Consider the following 18,778-nt stretch of genomic DNA (forward strand, 5'->3'; position numbering starts at 1 on the left):
TTATCATACCATGACTCCAATCACACCATTAGAACAGATCCATTGCATTGCTTTTGTGGGTGAGATTGTGTTTTTTCATGTTGCAGTAAAACCAGGGTGTAAGGCAACTTGTATGGGAAGCTGTAGTGCTTATCATTTTCTTTTCGTTGAAGTAAAATCTTCAGTGGACATTAAAATGTTGAATTTTTTTTAACCTTAAACATATATATATGTGTGTGCCGGGGGAAGGTGGTGGGGGGGGGGGGGGGTGGGGGGGGGGGGGGGGGGGGGGGGGGGATTAAATGTAATGGCTCTTCAATTCTATTTCACCAAAATCATTACTTTCATTTTGATTTATACTGTGAATCTGTATTTTCTCTGCAAATCTTTGTAAATGTAATTGTGGGTCAGATCCACACTGTTACTCACAAAGCTTTTATGCGAGTAGGTCATTGATGCTCTATTCCTTAGAATTAAAAAAAAATTAACTGTTTATGTTTCACTAGCTCTGGTGTAGTGGTTATGGTTAGAGCTCACAGATTTTTCCTCCACAAATAAAATTGTTAAAAGAAAAGGAATGATCAGCTTTTAGGCAGTCTCAAGGTTATTTATAATAATACTTATAATAGTAAAAATAATAATACAATTTTAAATAATAATTATTATAATCATAATAACAATAATATATTTACATACAAAAATATAATCAACGTAATTCTAACAAAGAGGATTAATTTGCAGATGTATACAGTGTGCATTGTATGTTATATTCACAACCAAGACAAGATAATGCTCAATGTTGCTCTTCCGTTCAAAGCTCTGTGCTCCCAATTCGGCTCCATCTAGAAAACAGGACAGCAGTTAAACCAAGTTCTCCTAACTGTGGCTATTTTTCCAAGTCCTATTTTTGGTCTATTCCTCCAGCATTGTGGCTTATAAAAGACTTCCTTCGTAGCTGACTCTTGGTTAGGCTTTGCAACAGAACAGCATGCTTCCACAGGAATCCCACTTCTGAACAGCAAAGCTCATTAGAGTTCAACAGGAATTTGCCAGGAATCACATGCTAAAGTCTGCAGAAGATAGTGTAGCATATTGTTGCCGAAAACTCCTGAAGAAATATCAGATACATGGTACCTCTTTAAACATTTCCATTGGCCTGTGTATTGTCTCTTCATGCTGAAATAGATGTACCAGAGACAAAACTCAATAATACATAACCTGTATGAACCAGGTCTGTTGGTCCCATTAGGTTCACAGTAAAGAGGTTTTAAATTACCTTTGTGGCCAACCCTAAAGAAATCTGGCACCATATCTTCTCTGGGGACCATTCCTTGAACAAATAACAGCAACAGCGCTGACATTGCTGCTGCTACTGTGAAATCCTTTGCTCTACATTGACTGCGGGCCATTCCGGTCCTCCTCAGGAGTTTTATAAATAAAATGAGTACAAAATGTAACAGTGGTCCTGAAAAGGCCTCTGTAAGATCTAACTTCCATAGAGAAGAGATCAGAGGTCCCCAACAGAAGCTGCTCAATGACCATTGATCCTTCTTTAATGAGAACACTCTCATTCTAAGAACCTCTGGCAGATGGCTCTTCAAGAGTCCCACATTGTTGCAATGCATAATAATTATTCCAAACTTGAGTTGGCTTTGGTTGTCACTTTAGTTCTTTATTAAAATGTTTGTTGAGTTCATTCTCAATCTGGAATATGTTCCTATAGTCCATCTAAACTCCATATGGACAAATAAACATCCACCCCGCTATATCTGGAGGCACCAACATTCAATATGACCTGAGCTAATGAGATCTTCATTCTTCCAACCGCACTGTTATTTAACATTATCTGTATACATACCCTGTATGCTACAAGCAGATATCCTTTGGGTTTCTTTTTTTCTTGTAATTACATAACGTGCAAATTCCCACGCCCCTCCCCCCCAAAGAAAAATGGCAACATTTACAGTATTTTTATAGTTATCGGTCTGTTTTTTTTTTTTTAGATGACTGTTTTTAAGTTTTAGTTTGGTTAGACTAATGTGACCCTATGGTTTGGGAATACTTTGTCTTGCAATGCCATGTTTGGAGGTCATACAGGCTTCTGCAGAGTTTTTGGGAAGGGTGCTGGGCCTGAGGAGGAGGAGATCTTCCGACAAACTGTGTTGGTGTTGCTGCAGCGGCAGCCAGGCCTCTTGGCCTGGTCGTAGCTTCTTTGGCAGAGCTTGAGGCAGCCCTTAGCGGGGAGGTAACAGCAAAGACAAGGCAAAAAGACAGAGAGGAGGCCCATGGTTGTCCAGCGGGAGCAAGCCTGGCCCTGGCTGCAAGAGCAGGGCTGGTCGGCACAGTTGTCCTCATCGTCGCTGGAACAGTGGTAGAAGATTCCCTTAACACAGCAGAGGCAGGTGCCATACTCCACAGCGTTCTCCAGGGAGCAGAGACACCTTTGTTCACAGAGCCAGCAGGATGGAAGGGACCGAGGGGTGCTGCACTCCTCACACTTGCATTTCCCACAGCGCTCACAGATAAAGAGGTGCCGGCTAAGGTCTGGACTGTCCACCACACCTTTCACCAGATCTTCTGGTTTTATTTCACCCTTATGCTGAATCCGGGTAATGACGGGGCCAGAATGAGAAGGGGTCAGGCCAGCCAGCAGTCTCTGTTCAGACGCTGTGCTACTCCAGGAAACTGAACTGATTGTGCTGGATGGGGTTTGGTGGCTGTGATTAGGATGGTGGTGATGGCTTTGGCTACGGTGTAGATCTTGCCGTTCCTGGGTCCACTCAATTTTCTGATGCTGCTGAGAGATGGATGGGTTGGACTGGGTAGTTGATGTTAAGGGCCGGTCCACATAGTTATTATGGGTCCTGATGGAGCGGATCTGGTCGATAGAAAGAACCTGCACCTGCTGCAGGTCCACCAGGTCTGGCTCCATCATCAGTCAGCTGTTGAGTTTCCTTGGGCTGCGCGGATCACTCAGGATCTGGTATCAGGGTACATCTGAGAAACCTATATAGAGAAAGAGTGAGGAATGGTCAAACACTAGCCAACACCTTTGTCTAAAATAGAAGCAACCATTTAATAGAACAGATAACATTTTTTAGAGATTTTTTTAGAAGACTTTGAGCATCAAGTTGCACAGCTAAGTTTCCACACTCCATATGAAGGCAACTTGATTGTGGGTGGCTAGAAGTAAAAATAGCAGACAACCTGGAAAACACCCAATCATGAACAGGAAACATATGAGATGTTTGAACTGATCGCTTGGAAGTAGAACACAGGTAGCCACAGCAGGTCCAAACCTACATATATAAGTTGTTTGAAGCAGCACTTCCAAGTTGTTAGGAGTAAGGAACATTAATGAAGAACCATGAGAAATCAACTCCCATAAATAAGTATCTTGGCTTTACACATGTTTTTTTAATTCACTACTTTGTTTAATTCCCTAATGCCCAGGACATTTCCTTTCCAGAAGCCTTGTTTCCAAGTTAAGACAGGGGAGTGTAGGAATGTATGCAGGGTGATTGCTAGAGCATGCAATTTTTTTTGTTTTGTTTTTTTTTTTTGGTGGGGAAATGATGCTTTATCTAGGGAGAATTTGGCTAAGGCACTTGAGTCAATTCCCCTGGCCCTTGTTCATCAAGCACTGTGGGATCTTAAACATCTGCATAGCAAACATGATCTGGGTTTTGCATCTTGTCTGAAGCAAATCCAAATGATCCTGCTACAGCATACTGGGCTCTGTTCCCTATCCACCAACACACAGAAGGGCAAAAACAGGAGTTGACATTTTATCCATAATATTTATATACATCTGCACTTTGATTTACAAATTGCTTCTTTCAATTCCTGTACCAGAAGTGTTTATGATAGGCCTAAATTGATGTTACCCAAATGCCACTGCATGCACATTTTATAACTGATGTTGTTCCAGTCTCTTTTGTACGTGGAACTTCAATTATTATTACTGGTACCCAGTCGTTATAAAAAAAAAAGGCTGGTCATAGAACTGCTGCAGCCGTCCATTCTCTCTGCCCAGTCGTCACTTTCCTAGCTATAGTGATTTTTCGCTGCTAAATTTGCTTCCATTCCTGCCCTTGCTGTGATATTTTTTGCTCAGTCCTAGCCATTGTATAAAGAGTAAGAAGTATTGTCAGTTGAATCCAATGTCACGGTTTAGGCTGATTGCACATATCACATGGTAATGAAACATCTCATCTTAGTTGATAGCCATCTCTATTCTGCATTGTAGATATGGACAATACAAAATTCCTGGGTTATTATAATCTGCCGTCATTCTCTTAAATAAAACTGGTGCCTTAGCCTCCATTAACACGGGTGATAACTCCATTAAAACTGAGCCTCCAAACCCTGCAGAGTGAAGCAGAGGCCAAGCACTAAATAACCACAATAGGGTCATTTTGTTTCTAAATGCACTTCAGTGGTATTTCAATAAACAAAAGCCCTTGCTGCTAAGGAAGACTACAGGAAATGTGCAGAACATTACAATAGTATGTCTGATGTTGATGTATAAAAAGAAAATAAAAAATGAAGTCCTGCAAAAGTTTAAATATTTACGTACTTCAAACCTGACTAAGCAATGTGGCTTTTACATTCTGTTCTATGGGGAAAAAAAAAATACATATCTGTGAGCTGAGAACTGAAGATGTCCGCAACAGAGAACCCAGATCATTTGCTAGGGATTTGCTTGAGTAATTAAGTTGTAGAAATCCTTGGCTCTGTAATTGTATCTGTTTAGGTTACAGGATGTGTACAGCTCATTATTCATAACAACCAGATCATCTTTTTGGCTTGAGAAACATAAAACCAAGCATTGCGAAAAATAAATAAAACAAACATTACTTTTTTATTGTTGGACAATGGAATATAACCAGGTAATCCCTTCACCCAAATGCTGGAGTGGCTAGACCAAGACATGGATCACTGTCTGAACCAACACCCTGCTTTGCCTATGCCAAAGAAGTCATTATTTTCTTGATTTTTTGGAATATCTCATTAAACAGGATGATTTAATATTGGGTATTGCATAGTCTGAATAGAACAACCTTTTCTGTTATTAATATGTTTTCCAGGCTATACCCTTAGTGTTCTTTTTCATGTTTAATCAATACTATTCAGTCCATGTTTGATATTTAATTTATATATAGGGTGGTGGTTGTGTTTGTTTTTTCTACCGCATGTTAAACATGCTCACCTGGTTATTTTAATTGATGTCCTTTTGTGTTTGTTGAAGTAGAAGCTGTTAAGAGGCTTTGTGAAAAATCGAAATGCTATTCAAATGTATTAGAGGACTGATGCTGGGATATAAGCACCCAGAAGTTTCAAAGAGGCACATGCCTTTCTCCATGAAGTCCTGGGTTTCATAACAGTTCAGATCACAAGTGCAATGGGTTTCGTGGTCTCAGCATAATTTCTGATTCTAATTCCAAAATAAGAAAAATATGCTTTATAGTTGCAAAATAAAACATAATTGATTGTTTTTTAAGTAAGGTGTATAATTGTATAACATTAATAGGTGGTTTCCTTCTTCAAGTAAAAAAAAAAAAAAAGACACAAGCAATTTTTTTTTTTTTTGAAAGCAGCTCCTTGTGGCATCAGTAGCAAAGCCGCTACAATGGCAATTTATGAAAGGACTAACCTGCTGACAGTTTATCTCAATAAAAAGACTAACCAGTGTCACAGAATTGATATTTTCCCACTGTGGTTACTCAGCGTCATGCAGGAGGTGTTTTAGACACAGCTGTGAGTTACTAAATGTCAGCAGGGAGTTTTGCTGGCCCCTATGTTTATTCCTCAGTTTTTCTGGTGGAAGGATGAGACACTAATCTATCAGACACAGGGACCCAGGGACCTGCTCCAGACCCTGCTGGTAAAAAGGGTGATTGAATGACAATAAATTGTTTGAGATTCCGGATGTGCTGAATCCGATCCCCCAGGATGCACTGAAATAGATATTGCAGACAAGGGAGAAAAGGTCCAAGCGCGAGCCACATTAACAGAGCAGCATTAGAGGAGAAAGCAGCAGCCATCCCAAGGAAATGGCAGGCTCCCTGATTCACTCAAGCTTTAAAGCAGAAGGGAGGGCGGCGGACACAATCCCTATACACCTTGATAATAGGAGCGCAGCTTTAAAAGTTACTTTGCACGTGTACAATCATTGAACTACATTGAGTTCATTCTAATCAGCCTGAAAAGGGGGGGAAATCACACCCTTAATATTTTACATACTTTTAAATGTATTATTATTATTATTATTATTATTATTATTATTATTATTATTATTATTATTATTATTATTATTATCATTATTATTAAGTTCCATGTACAGTAGTCATGTAGTAAAATTTAAGTTTCAAAGAATATATATATTATATATATATATATATATCTATATATATATATATATATATATATATATATATATATATTATATATATATTCTTTATATGCAAATAGACGGTTTACTGTAAAAAAACTTTTGTTTAAATGACAAAGTTGTTTAAAATAATATAATTAATATATAATAAATACAGTTCAATAATAATAATAATAATAATAATTAATACTTCCCCCCTAAATACTTTTAATAAATTTATTTTATTATGAATGTAAATTGTACATTTTAATGAAAGATATAATTTGTATAAACCAGCGGGGTATATAGGCATACTTTATAAATTACAGTTTTATGCATGTTGCAAAGCTAATGAATATTTACCATACTGTAAAATATATATTATATACATGTTTAACTGCCTGCACTTTCCAAAGATTTCTGTACTATAACTGTTTCCATCCTGTATCTTCCCATTGATATGGTACAAACTGTTTGTTTAGTTTTATTTATTTATTTTTTTTGTATTGCTGTGCTCCCCCAACACAGTTACGATGCCCAAAGTGTTCTGACCATGCAGGTCCCTTACCTCTGTAGCAAAGTAGATCCATACTGGCGAGAGTTCACTTAGCAGACAGAGAAATTCCCCTAGTCAACCTTGAATGTTCTTATCCTTTTCAAAGCGCCTGGACACTCCAATCAATGCAAACCCAGAATCTTCTGCAAACATCTCAAAGACAACCACAAAAAAAAAAGAAAAGTCTTTACAAATTCCAGTCAAAAAGTAAAGTGTGATCTGGTACTTTTTTCCCTCAAAATCCTGAATGAAATAGTCCTTTCTGTTGTTAAACAACACTGATGTTTTCCCTCAAAAAGAGTTTAAAGGCTGGATGCTATCTCTCTGTTTCTCTCTCTGTTCAGCTGCTTGTATATATCTTCTTATTCTTAAAGGTCTGTTTAAAGTCTGCCAGTGAGTGTGGGATGTGCTTATGTGTGTGTGAAAATGTGTGTGTGTGTGTGTGTCTGTGTGTGTGTGTGTGTGTGTCTGTGTGTGTGTGTGTGTGTGTGTGTATGTGTGTGAGAGAGAGGGTGAGTGATCGAGAGAGGATGTAGGATGTGAATGGTGAGGAGGTGGGGACTGGCTTTGGGTTATAAATTTGCTAGAGATAGTTAATGGCTAAGTGGCGTCATCAAGCCGAAACTGAATAGCCCATTTGCACTCCCAGAGGCAGCTCTTCATCCGGCCCCAGAGCAAAGCCTGCAGAAAGAGAGAGAGAGAGAGAGAGAGAGAGAGAGAGAGAGAGAGAGAGAGAGAGAGAGAGAGAGAGAGAGAGAGAGAGAGAGAGAGAGAGAGAGAGAGAGAGAGAGAGAGTCCGATAAAAGCAGAGGAAATAAAAGGGAGTGGGAAAGAAAGGCAGGAGAGGGAGTAGAGAGGGAAAGTGAGGGAGGTAGGGGAGGAGAAGGGCAGGGCTAAGGCAGAGAAAAGGAGTTAGAAAAAATAGGGAAGGGAAAGAAAGAGAAAGAGAGAGTAGATCGATGGAAAGGGAAAAGAATGAGGTAGTGAAGTTTGAGAGATGAGGGAAGAAAAAGTGGGAGGGGGTGTGAGGATGTGACAAGTGGTTAGAGTGAACAACTAGGGACATATACAAACATGTGTTTTGATATTGTTTATCCACATGTCCCGAGTTACTTATCAACTGTGTCTTTTAAACATGCCCCAAGCTTCTTTCAAAATAAAAGTCCCAGATAACCATATTTCTTTTTTTTTTCTGCTTCAACAATAAAAGTAATTGAGAAGGACTTTTATTGCACAGAGTGTGAGGCCATAATATCAAAATAAATGGCAAGCATTCTCCTCCATCCCAAGACAGTGCCTTTTACCACAGTAAAAGCGTAGAAAAGTGTAAACAAGACAAGCCTGGCACTGGAGTCATTGTCCCTGCACTGGGGTGCAGTGAAACCCTACATTTAATGAAAGCCATTTCTTAATTAGCTATTCATGAATGACACAGCATCCATTGCAAACTGCCTTTATGTATTGTAGCATTACAGGTGTCATGAAATGAAAGTCATGTGACTCTCTGGTGTGTCTAAAGGCACCCGGGATTCAGATACACACACAATGTGTAGAAAGGGCACACATCACACAGTGCACAGGTAACAAGGAACATCTCTAGCAACATGTTGTCATCACCATGGTTATGCAATCCATTGTTATTTTACTAGACCGGATGAGGATTCACCTGGTCTGAAGAAAATGGACATGACACTTCTGTATACTTAACTTTTCTTCTAAGTTATACCATGCCCTTTCACTTTGACTCTTGGCAATCCCCAAAAAAAGAAATGCATTTCAAGTTGAAAGTTACAAATCTATTAATAAATCTGTTAGAACTTATTGCGGTATGTCATGATAAAAAAAAAATAAAAAAAAACAGCAATAGAAAACAAAGGCATGCTTGATTAACCACAGAAAAGCACATCATAAAACCATCATGATGAGTAGAAACCACAACTGCACACCAGTGGACTCTCCCATATAATTCTGCAATGTTTTGAAAAGAGAAAAGAGAAAAGCACAGATAAGAGAAAAGCACAGCATAATACATGGAGTGAAAGTTTTGGAAAGCTGTGTTTACTGAAAAATGGCAGTTTTCCATTCAGGTTTGCAAATTAAACAGTGTTACCAACAGGTTTCATGGATAGCAGCTTAGATCTGATTTGGAGTTCACTCATGAAAAAACGCAGACAGCCTATTTAAATTCTGCCGGAAGGAAATGTAACGCGTGACTGGTTAAGCGTGTAAAGGATGGGACATTTCTATTTTTTAAGGGATGGGTTTTACCTTGATAGAAAGTTAGTAAAGGGCCCTTTTTTAGACGTTTGCTGATAAACTGAAGCTTCACCCTCCCACTGGAAAACACTAGGAAAATTAATTTAGGGTTAGCAAAAAAAATAAAATAAAATAACAAAAATGAGCTGCCTTGCTAACAATTGAGGGTCTGCCCACTACCATTGGGAGAACTGGTGGGTGGAAAAAAAAGATTAGCTGACATTAATCCCTGTCAAAGCAAAGCCCCCACTCCTCTGATCCCAGGCACAATGGTGGATTGTCCTCCAGGAGAATTAAGAGTCGGGATGTGTGGCATGCACTGAAGCCCATGTCAGGATAAATGTTAAATGGTCTGGTAAATGGTTGGCACATGCAACAACTTCTGCTGACAATGTCATTCATCTCTCCAGCTGCTGTGTCAGTGTGTATGAGTCTCTGTGTGTTAATAGGTGTGTATGTGTGCTTTTGAGCCCACAACCTTCAGCATGCTGATGGATCACGCTAACTTCTGAACTAGCTAAACCTACTTCCTTTCACATTATAAACTAATAGGATGTATATATGAGTAGTTAGTTGGCATTAGTTTCTGTGGTTTTAAAGGCAGATTCAGGACATCCACCACAGCTAGAGTGAATCAGAAGTGTATGAGTGAACTGACTTGTCTGGCCTTTGGACGAGTTAATGGGGACGCACATTTTTATTACAGAAATTAATACAATGAGAGGTAGGAACCTGGGTCATGTATATGTGCTGCTCCACTCTCTAAACTTCTAAGCTTTAATTTTGGATGCTGAGTTGGGTATGGGTGTCTCTCTGTTGATCGGTTAATATGCCACATGTGCTCACTGTCTAGGAGACAATTCTTATCCTTGAGGTAATCTGTCCCCTCCCTCACCTTATTTTCCTTGGAACTCCATTTCAGACTAGCCCCCTCTCCCAACCCATTGTCTGTGTTTATTAATGGCCATCGTAATTGTGCTTTATGTTTCAGCGAGGTATCCATTAAGTGACCAGCTCTTGCCGACTGGCTTGCGCCGCCCTCTAAATAACAGGACTGGCCGCCAGCCAAACAGTCATTTCCTGTCAGTCTAATAGCCTGCAGCCGATTAGCGGGAAATGCATTTCCTGACTGTATAACATTTGTATTAATGGAGGAGGCAGATAGAGTGCATCAGTGCTGCAGCTGCTGATGGGAGTGCTGAGTGAGAGAGGCCCGCTCCCCTGGTCCACAGATCAGAAAGGAGCTCAACCCTGCTCCGCCTGCCCTCACCTTACCGCTATATTGGAGGGGGGGGGGGGGGGGGGGGGTATATTGTACTCTTGTTAACTCCCTTGTGCTCCTGATTTTCAGGATTTTTTCACTTTAAGGGTGAAAATGCTGGCGCTTATGTATTTTTAAGTTACATAAAACGTAGAATGAAAGCCACCTAAATTGCACTTGCAGCAATACTATTTTTTGTTCATTTTCAATAAAGCAATCTTTTACAAATGGTCTCACTTCTCATCTGTCAAATGCCTAGCACATTACTGGCACCTTATCATTTTAGTAACTAAATGAAACACAGGTCTGAGACTACAGTATCCCAACTGATTTCATGCTAAAAGGGATTACAACAGTGTATTTTGGTTCAAACCACTGTAGTACAATTTGAATGTCAAATTATGCTATGGTACCATTCTACCACTGGCTCATTGCTACCTGCCTTTAGTGTACTAACAATGCTCCTTAGTACAGCCATTCTGCTGCATTGCTATTGAAACTAACTCGGTACAGCTAGAGGGATAACAGTGTCCCTTTAAGAAAAAATGGGAGTGAAGCCAGGATCCAACTTGATCTTTTTCTCGGGCACTGATCTGAGTCTGCTTCAGCAGACCCGTGCAGGCCAGTGGAAAAGGTTACTTCTATCTCTGCTCGCCGTATTATCTCTGCCTGACTAAATAGCCTGATTTGATTTCATTACTTTGACCATTCCGCTCTTTTCGGGCATTACTCAGAGTGGAGAGTGATGTGGGGCCCATCCATAGCTCATGCATAATTTAATAGCGATTGTTTATTGCATCTAACCTTTCCCAGCACAGGGCCCCCTCGGAAGGAAGCGATGAGTCTCAGGATAAATGCTAATCAGCCTTCCAAAGGAGATGGGACATAATGTGGAGCAAACAGGAAATGGATGTCTCTGAATACCGACCTGCCCGTCCGCATGAGGTTTGCCCTCCAGTATAGGAAGCTCCACTACAGAAGATCTTCTGACAGTGTCAACCAAAACATTTGAAAATGCAATGCAATGTTTCTCTACTAAGGTTCCCAACCTGTTGGAGACTATTTGGGTTCTGTGAACAAGTACAAGTAGCCCATGAAATATTCTTACATCCTAGTTGCAAAATAAAAGGCATTCTGAAGATTATTACATCTTTTTCATTGCTAATATTTAAACCACATGCATCCATTTGCAATTATAGGGCCTATTTTTTGGTTAATGTTTAAAATAAAATCTACAAATTCAATACTGGTATATAAATGTGCCAGTATTACTGGTATAAGTTGTAGAAAAAAAAAAAAAAAAAAAAAATGCTTGGTCCAAAACTGTTAGTGGTCTGTGGAAAAAGTCTTAAAAGTCAAGGTGGGCATAATCCATTGGTACTTCAGTGGATTAGTATGTATATATATATAATATCAATGCTATTGTATCAGGTGCACTGTATCAAAGAAAGTCTGTAGCAAGTTTTATGACAATTGGACAAGCAGCTCTCTAGTTTATCCAAAACGTTATACACCTCCATACTATACCAAGACAAATGTCAAAGCGGGTGGTCTCTGTCATTTGTGAGTTTTTTTTTTTTTACTGGACAACACCAATAATGGAACTAAAACAAGTGTCAAAGAATGCAAGCTGTGTTTTAAAAATGAAGACAATAATCAGAAACATCTAATTCATATGACAGCAATGTCATAGTCAGCAACACATTTAGAATGCAAATATGAAGTCACTATCTGAAATGGTACTGTAGTCTGTGACACTATGATACCTAGAGACTTAAGAGAGAATCACAGGATACAGGTGTGAGCAAGTAACCAATCATTTGAAGCTTTGTTTATTTATAACATTACTAGGCAATTTATACAAATGTATATGGTCATGTGATGTGTCATGTGTTCCCCATGACCTATGCTGTTTGAGAGTTGTGTGCAGCTATTCAAGTAAAATCAGGGGAAATCAGAAGGAGATCTTTGACTTCACATAAGCTACGCATCGTGGGCTATTAAGGCCATTCTCTAATTCAGAAAAGCTATTTTGAAAACTGTATGGGAGACTGCACCTTTAAGTAAAAGCTCTCTAAATTATTTATGAATGCATTTCTTCTTTTCTTCTCATTGATGGCATGACCTGGGCTTTGAAGATAATGCTTCACTATATTGTAGGAAAAAACAGCGTACAAGATACTTCTGTTAGCTCCCTTTTAAAAGTTTAGTGCAGTCTACTACGATAAGAGCATACTTTAGAAAGTAGGTGAAAGCACTACAGAATTGCCACTGCAAATCCTGACACTGGCCTGTGCAGTGTTTATACTAAGTGAATCCCCCTCCCCATTTGGGATATTAATGTGTGTCCTTCAGAAGTGAATAAATAGTACCTCATCTTTCCACCATGCTGCTAATTCCTTTAGCTCCACACTCTTTTACTTTGTTATTTTAACTGGCCCATGACCCTATGCTTTATTTTTTAAAGAAAGCACCACAATTAGAACTTTTGAATTTGTATAAATGAGATTTTAGTAGGGGGTAGGCGCTCCTATTGACAGAGAACAGCTCTGCCCTGTGCAAGGAGTTGGGTTCACAGTAGACACAATTGGAATCAGAATTCCCAGGTTGTCAAAAGCTGCTGTTATGATCTGCCACCTGGTAGGGTCAAGGGCCATTGTTTCAGGGGAAAGTGTGACATTGGTAGTGAATAATTGGGCAGGAAGGATGGGAATACATGGGATGAAGTTACCCTTTCATTCAGCGCTTTCCTCTTGCAACTCTAGAAAGCATAACTTTACTAACTATATCAGGCCAACTAAAGGTTATGTATAATGCTTAGAATTGTCACATATATACAGTAATATAGTAGTAACTCCAATGATATATAATATGTACTCCTATACAAAGTTAGAAAAATACTAATAGATACCATAAATGTAAAGGAATGGAAACATAATTTGAGAGAAATATTGCTCTTAGCCCTGATATGGTAACACCTTTAACTGATACTGTACCATGGTGTGCATTGGTTCAAACCTGTATTGAAACATGAAAACCTTACTACAGTTGGAGCATTCTACAGTACCAATGGCTTATACCATTTTAGCAGCCATTCTGTAAAGGTATAGCACACAACTCATGTCAACAAATAGATTCCTCTTAACATCCAAAATTCTCTGTAAAACTACCCTCAGTACATTCAAAGTCTGCCCACAAAAAATCCAAACTTTGCCCAGGATCCATTGTGTCCCCATCTACAATATATCTTAGCTCTAATCATTCCGTACAATGATGGAAGCTATCCAGCTGAATTGCCCAAGGCTCAATGAAGCTGCGGGAGCAGCGGGCACTGACCCATATTGTTGGACTCCAGTGGTAACAAACCCATGGAATTAGCAAGGCTGCTCTTGCAGGTCCTGCGTCTCAAGTAAGAGCTGCCCCTGTCCAGGCTGTGGATCTATTTCCTTGTGGTTCATGGGCTGCAATAACTAGTCAATGAGCAGGTCTGAGTAATGAGCAGTGCTGGGTTTCACCGATTCCTCAATGCAATCACCTCCACGCCTATATACTGTAACTCAACCTGTCGCATAACAACACTAAAACACTCCATTCTCAGCTCTCCAGCATGGTCAATGTGCACCTTATTATAACAATGACCACCAAGCACTGCATCCTGAACCTCAATATAATATGCCATGTCACTAGAACCACCCAGAAACAACTACATTTATAAAACTGCTAGGAGTGTCATAAATACAATACAATTCTAAAAATCCAATACCTTACCAGCAACATATATTGTAAACCGTTAACTTTGAGTACATTACTTTGAATCTTCTTGAGACTTCAGTCAAGAACAGCAACAGAATCTGAAACAAAGTAAACCAAAAGACAAGCAGTATATATTGTCATTGAATTTCTAGTCTTTTTGGTCTTTTTTTTTTTTTTTAAACCATTCAGACTAATGCCTATAGAGATATTTAATATCTTTATAGATGTTGCAGGGATAACTCCTGGTTTTGAAAAGTGCTGTCATCTACAGTGGTCACATGGCCTCTTTGCTGCTAGATCATTGGAGTGAAACGTTGTGAGCCTTGCATACAAATAATATATAAAACAACAAACGATAAGCAACAGCCCTGAGACAAGTATAAATGGAGTAAAACGAGTACCAAATATTCCAGTTTATGGCTGAGGTCCGGACACTAGGGATAACCATCATAGAAAGAGAAGCACAGAAACAAAAAAAAACAGAGATTATATATATATATATATATATATATATATATATATATATATATATATATATATATATGTATATAGTATCTCCCATAAGTTTATAATGAAAATGATGACACACAAAGCCAACTGTCATAAGTTCAGGGAGTTAGGGGTTATTGTTTTATTAAAGCCCTGATGTGGGCAACACAATAAATCAGAAAGTAAGAGAATTCTTTCATTTTCCCAAGCTGTGTGTCTTGGGGCAGGGCAGATGTTGCACAGAGATTACATCTGCTTATGAATATTAATAATACATGTCAAGGAAGGGTCAGGAAATTTGACCCAGTTGTGATTCAAACAAGCCTTCTTCACAAAGACGACAGTGGAAGGCTGGAAAGTTCTTGTGTAGGTAGCTGGAGATTACAAAGAAATCAGGAAAGTCTCCAGCTGTTTACCTTTTTACCGTTACCTCAGAATCCTGCACTTTATAGATGAAGAGCTGAAATATCCTCTACCTCAAGGACAAACACCAATTTGAATAGCTTGTGATGTGTTTTTATTGTTTGCCATTTTGTATAACTGTCTGAAAAGAAAAAGCCATCCAGTTAAAAAAATAAATAAATAAATAAAATAACAAAAAGTAAGATTGGTCCAGCTCGAACACAGACTTTTTACATCTTTGTACTTCCATGGCATAGCAAGGCTAACCAAACTAGGGGGGCAAACAGGACACATGTATTTCTTAAATAGAAAGAAATGCTTTCCCTTGATTGCACATTGTTACAATATGGTTATAAACGACAATTGCAAACCATTCTTTCAAAATCTTGTGTTTCTCAAAAACTCAAGATCTAAGGCAGGGCTTCCCAACCTTGGTCCTGGAGACCCCATGTGTCTTCTGGTTTTCATTCCAACTGAGCTCTCAATTACTTAACTAGACCCTTAACTGAACTAATAATTTACTTAATTAAACCTTTTAATTGTTAAAGAGCTGAAAACAAGTAAAAATAGTCTAATTAAACAAATTATTAGTTCAGTTAAGGATCTAGTTAAATTAAAAAAACAAAACAAAAGAAACAAACAAAAAACAGTAAGGGATTTGAATAAGAGGTGCTAATGTCTGTTACATAGAAGGTCTGAATTTTTAAGTACAGAAACACAGTGTTGTAAAATATAATATAAATATAATGGAGGACGCTGCTTCTTTAAGCAAACAGCAGTTGATGATTCAGCTCTGCAATATAATGGCCTAAACAGCAGTGTTGATCCGAGTATTATTCCCTAGGAAATTCTCTGTAAATAATGCCTGGACCAAGAGAGCAGGAAATGCATTCATTATCACGCTCACACGGCAGGAGGTGGAGTGGACGACAATTAGATCAGTCATTTCCAGATCTGGACTCTCTTTTTTGGGAGAATTGATTGGAAACACTTGTTTGTATGATAATAAGTTCAACTTCAACCCGCCGCCGCATTTAGGAGGGAAAAGAAGCTGTCAATCAGCTTTTGTGATCAAGGGGCTAATGGCAGCTTGTTATCACGATAATGAAAAGCACATGCACCTGGGGATCCTAAAACTCAAACAAAACAAAAGAAAACACCTTCAGGGAGTGCATTGTGCATGCCAGAGAAATAGAGTAGAAGTAATTGTAGCAGGTAAAGCCTGACAGAGGAAATGATCCAGGGATAAACAAAGAATACTACTAAATTCCAGCTATAAGTATTTTGATATGACTAGTACTGACCTGTTCTACCCTATTCATGCAATAAAAAATATTAAAGATTAATGTGTTGAATATGATTGTGTTTTTAAATCAGCATTCACAATATCACAGTAGTAAATACAAAAGTATACACATTTTGCTTTGAGTTGAGACTTAGTTGGAAATTGTTGCCCCAAGGGTTTTAAAGGGCGACGGTGGGCCATGTCTCACAAGATTGCTGCTTTTTTATCCAAGAGGCAACAATTTCCACTAGAAAACTGCAGTCAATTTCAGTTTATTAAATCTGTGATGTCGGAGGGCAAGTGTTTTGACTATTGACTGCCGAGTGATGTCAGAGGGCAACTGACTATTGACTATTGAATGGTACTGTAACTATTAGTTGGTTTGCTGTCATGAGACACTATTGGTCAATTCTGTTTATTGCTGTTTGTGTACGTGTTTACAAATTTTAAAAAAAATAAATAAATACACGGTAACCAGTGGTAACTAAATCAACTTAACCAGGAATGACTGGAACAGGAATACCTAGCAAGGAAGAATCGAGGAACAAGGGGAAATGGGCTTGACGACTTCATCTTTGATCGAATAACAAAATTACCAATACCTCCTTGTGTGAGTTTAGCCTTGCCTCACTTTATATTTCTTATTTATAACTTTTAAAGCAAACTAGAAAAGACTGCATATCCAGCTTTGGTCTCTTCTGATTTGTCCAGGAGAAACAGTCATACTGTACCTGCAGAGGTACTGGATTTCTATCTGACTTGCTGTGTCATTAATGGGACTTGTGCAAGACATGTATTAGATTTGCTTTTTTTTATTTGAAAGATTTCTGATTGTGATCATGAAAGTTGAGTGGCAAAAGCACTACTGTATCTGAACTTCTATACAAAGTTCAGCCAAAGCACCAAGCTTCACTTAAACAACCACCCCTTCAACCCTTCATTCAGTCCTGGGACTCTTAAAAGGAGACCAAAGATAGATGTGGAGTATTGTCTGTGCAGAACTTCAGACCACCAAACTCCTTTCTCTTGTTATCTTAGACAGATACCTGTTCTGGCCTGATGGCTGAGAGGGGCTGCACTTTCCCCAATGTTGCTTTGCTTCCACAGACACACACACACACGCCTTTTAAACCTGATATCCTTTCCGCTCCCAGGGGGGACTATGCACAGGAAGCAACTCTGCATTATTCACATCAAAGCCCTGAATTATCAACTATAATCAATCCCTGCCCATTATCTGTAGAGAATGCTGTAGGTACAAGGGCTTATTGTACTAAAGCACAATGCCTATGCTGAATATCGATCTTTGGTTCTGGAGCACTACTCATCCCAATGGGGTACTGAAACTCTCCATGAATGGGAGGTGAGATATGGGGTATTGTTCAAGTCAGCATTAAGAATGGAAGCACTGGTTGATGGAGAGACCTTGACTTCTCAGAACATCCCCAAGCGTGGCCTTGTGTTATGAGGTAGTCTGCATTGTTCCACTGCCCACTAAGTATCACAGGTCTCATACTCAACTTTGATGATTGGCCTTGTGGAGCTGTTAATAGAAGACTGTGTTATAGTCCTCTTACTCCCTCTTCTGATCAGAACTTGGCACTACAGTCTGTATCAGCCATATTACACTGTGTAACAAAAAAAAAAAAAAAAAAAAAAAAAAAAAAATTTGTTCCTGGGTAGTAAGTGTTATTTCCTAATTGCTTATGCCTCAAAAGTATAGAAAATGGCTATTATTCCCCACAAACTTTGCTTTTGTGACCAGGACAGTGATATTTCAAAATATCACAATTTCCAATGGGAAAATGGGCAAATGTGTGTCTTTTTGTTCACATAAAGTCAGAAAAAAACAACATATGAATCCAAATTAACATGTATTTATACTAAAGTAATACAAAGATGACTACAAAAGATTTAGAAGCGAGTAGTTTTTCGAGATTTACAATTATACTGTAAATACAGTATAATTGTAAATCTCGAAAAACTACTCGCTTCTAAATCTTTTGTAGTCATCTTTGTATTACTTTAGTATAAATACATGTGAACGAAAAGGCACACATTTGCCCATTTTCCCATTGGAAATAGTGATATTTTGAAATATCACTGTCCTGGTCACAAAAGGAAAGTTTGTGGGGAATAATAGCCATTTTCTATACTTTTGAGGCATAAGCAATTAGGAAATAACACTTACTACCCAGGAACAAAAAAAAAATGTGTTACACAGTGTTATCAATGTGGTAAACACAAGGCTTTAACTTCTTAACTTATCCAATCATTCTTTGAAGTACAATAAACCATTGCACATCCAACTGTGGTGGGACCAGAGAAGAGAAAGGGCAGACAAGTAAAAAGGCAGATGAATGAATCTTGTCTTAAATACCAGTATATACAGCTGTAACAATTACTATATTCATACAATTATTG

General features: G+C 38.7%; 1 protein-coding gene across 1 annotated transcript; it reads right to left on the bottom strand.

The window, feature by feature from the left end:
• Positions 1-233: 233 nt before the first annotated feature.
• Positions 234-7,564, bottom strand: LOC121295819 (protein sprouty homolog 3-like). Its single transcript, XM_041220898.1, has 2 exons — positions 6,921-7,564; positions 234-2,985 (listed from the first exon to the last, which is right to left on the bottom strand). Exon 2 carries the CDS (start codon positions 2,912-2,914, stop codon positions 2,069-2,071), a length of 846 nt encoding a protein of 281 aa, XP_041076832.1. The 5' UTR covers positions 2,915-2,985; positions 6,921-7,564; the 3' UTR covers positions 234-2,068.
• Positions 7,565-18,778: the final 11,214 nt, after the last annotated feature.

The sequence above is a fragment of the Polyodon spathula genome, chromosome 20, assembly GCF_017654505.1.
Source record: "Polyodon spathula isolate WHYD16114869_AA chromosome 20, ASM1765450v1, whole genome shotgun sequence".
In the NCBI taxonomy this organism is placed as follows: domain Eukaryota; kingdom Metazoa; phylum Chordata; class Actinopteri; order Acipenseriformes; family Polyodontidae; genus Polyodon; species Polyodon spathula.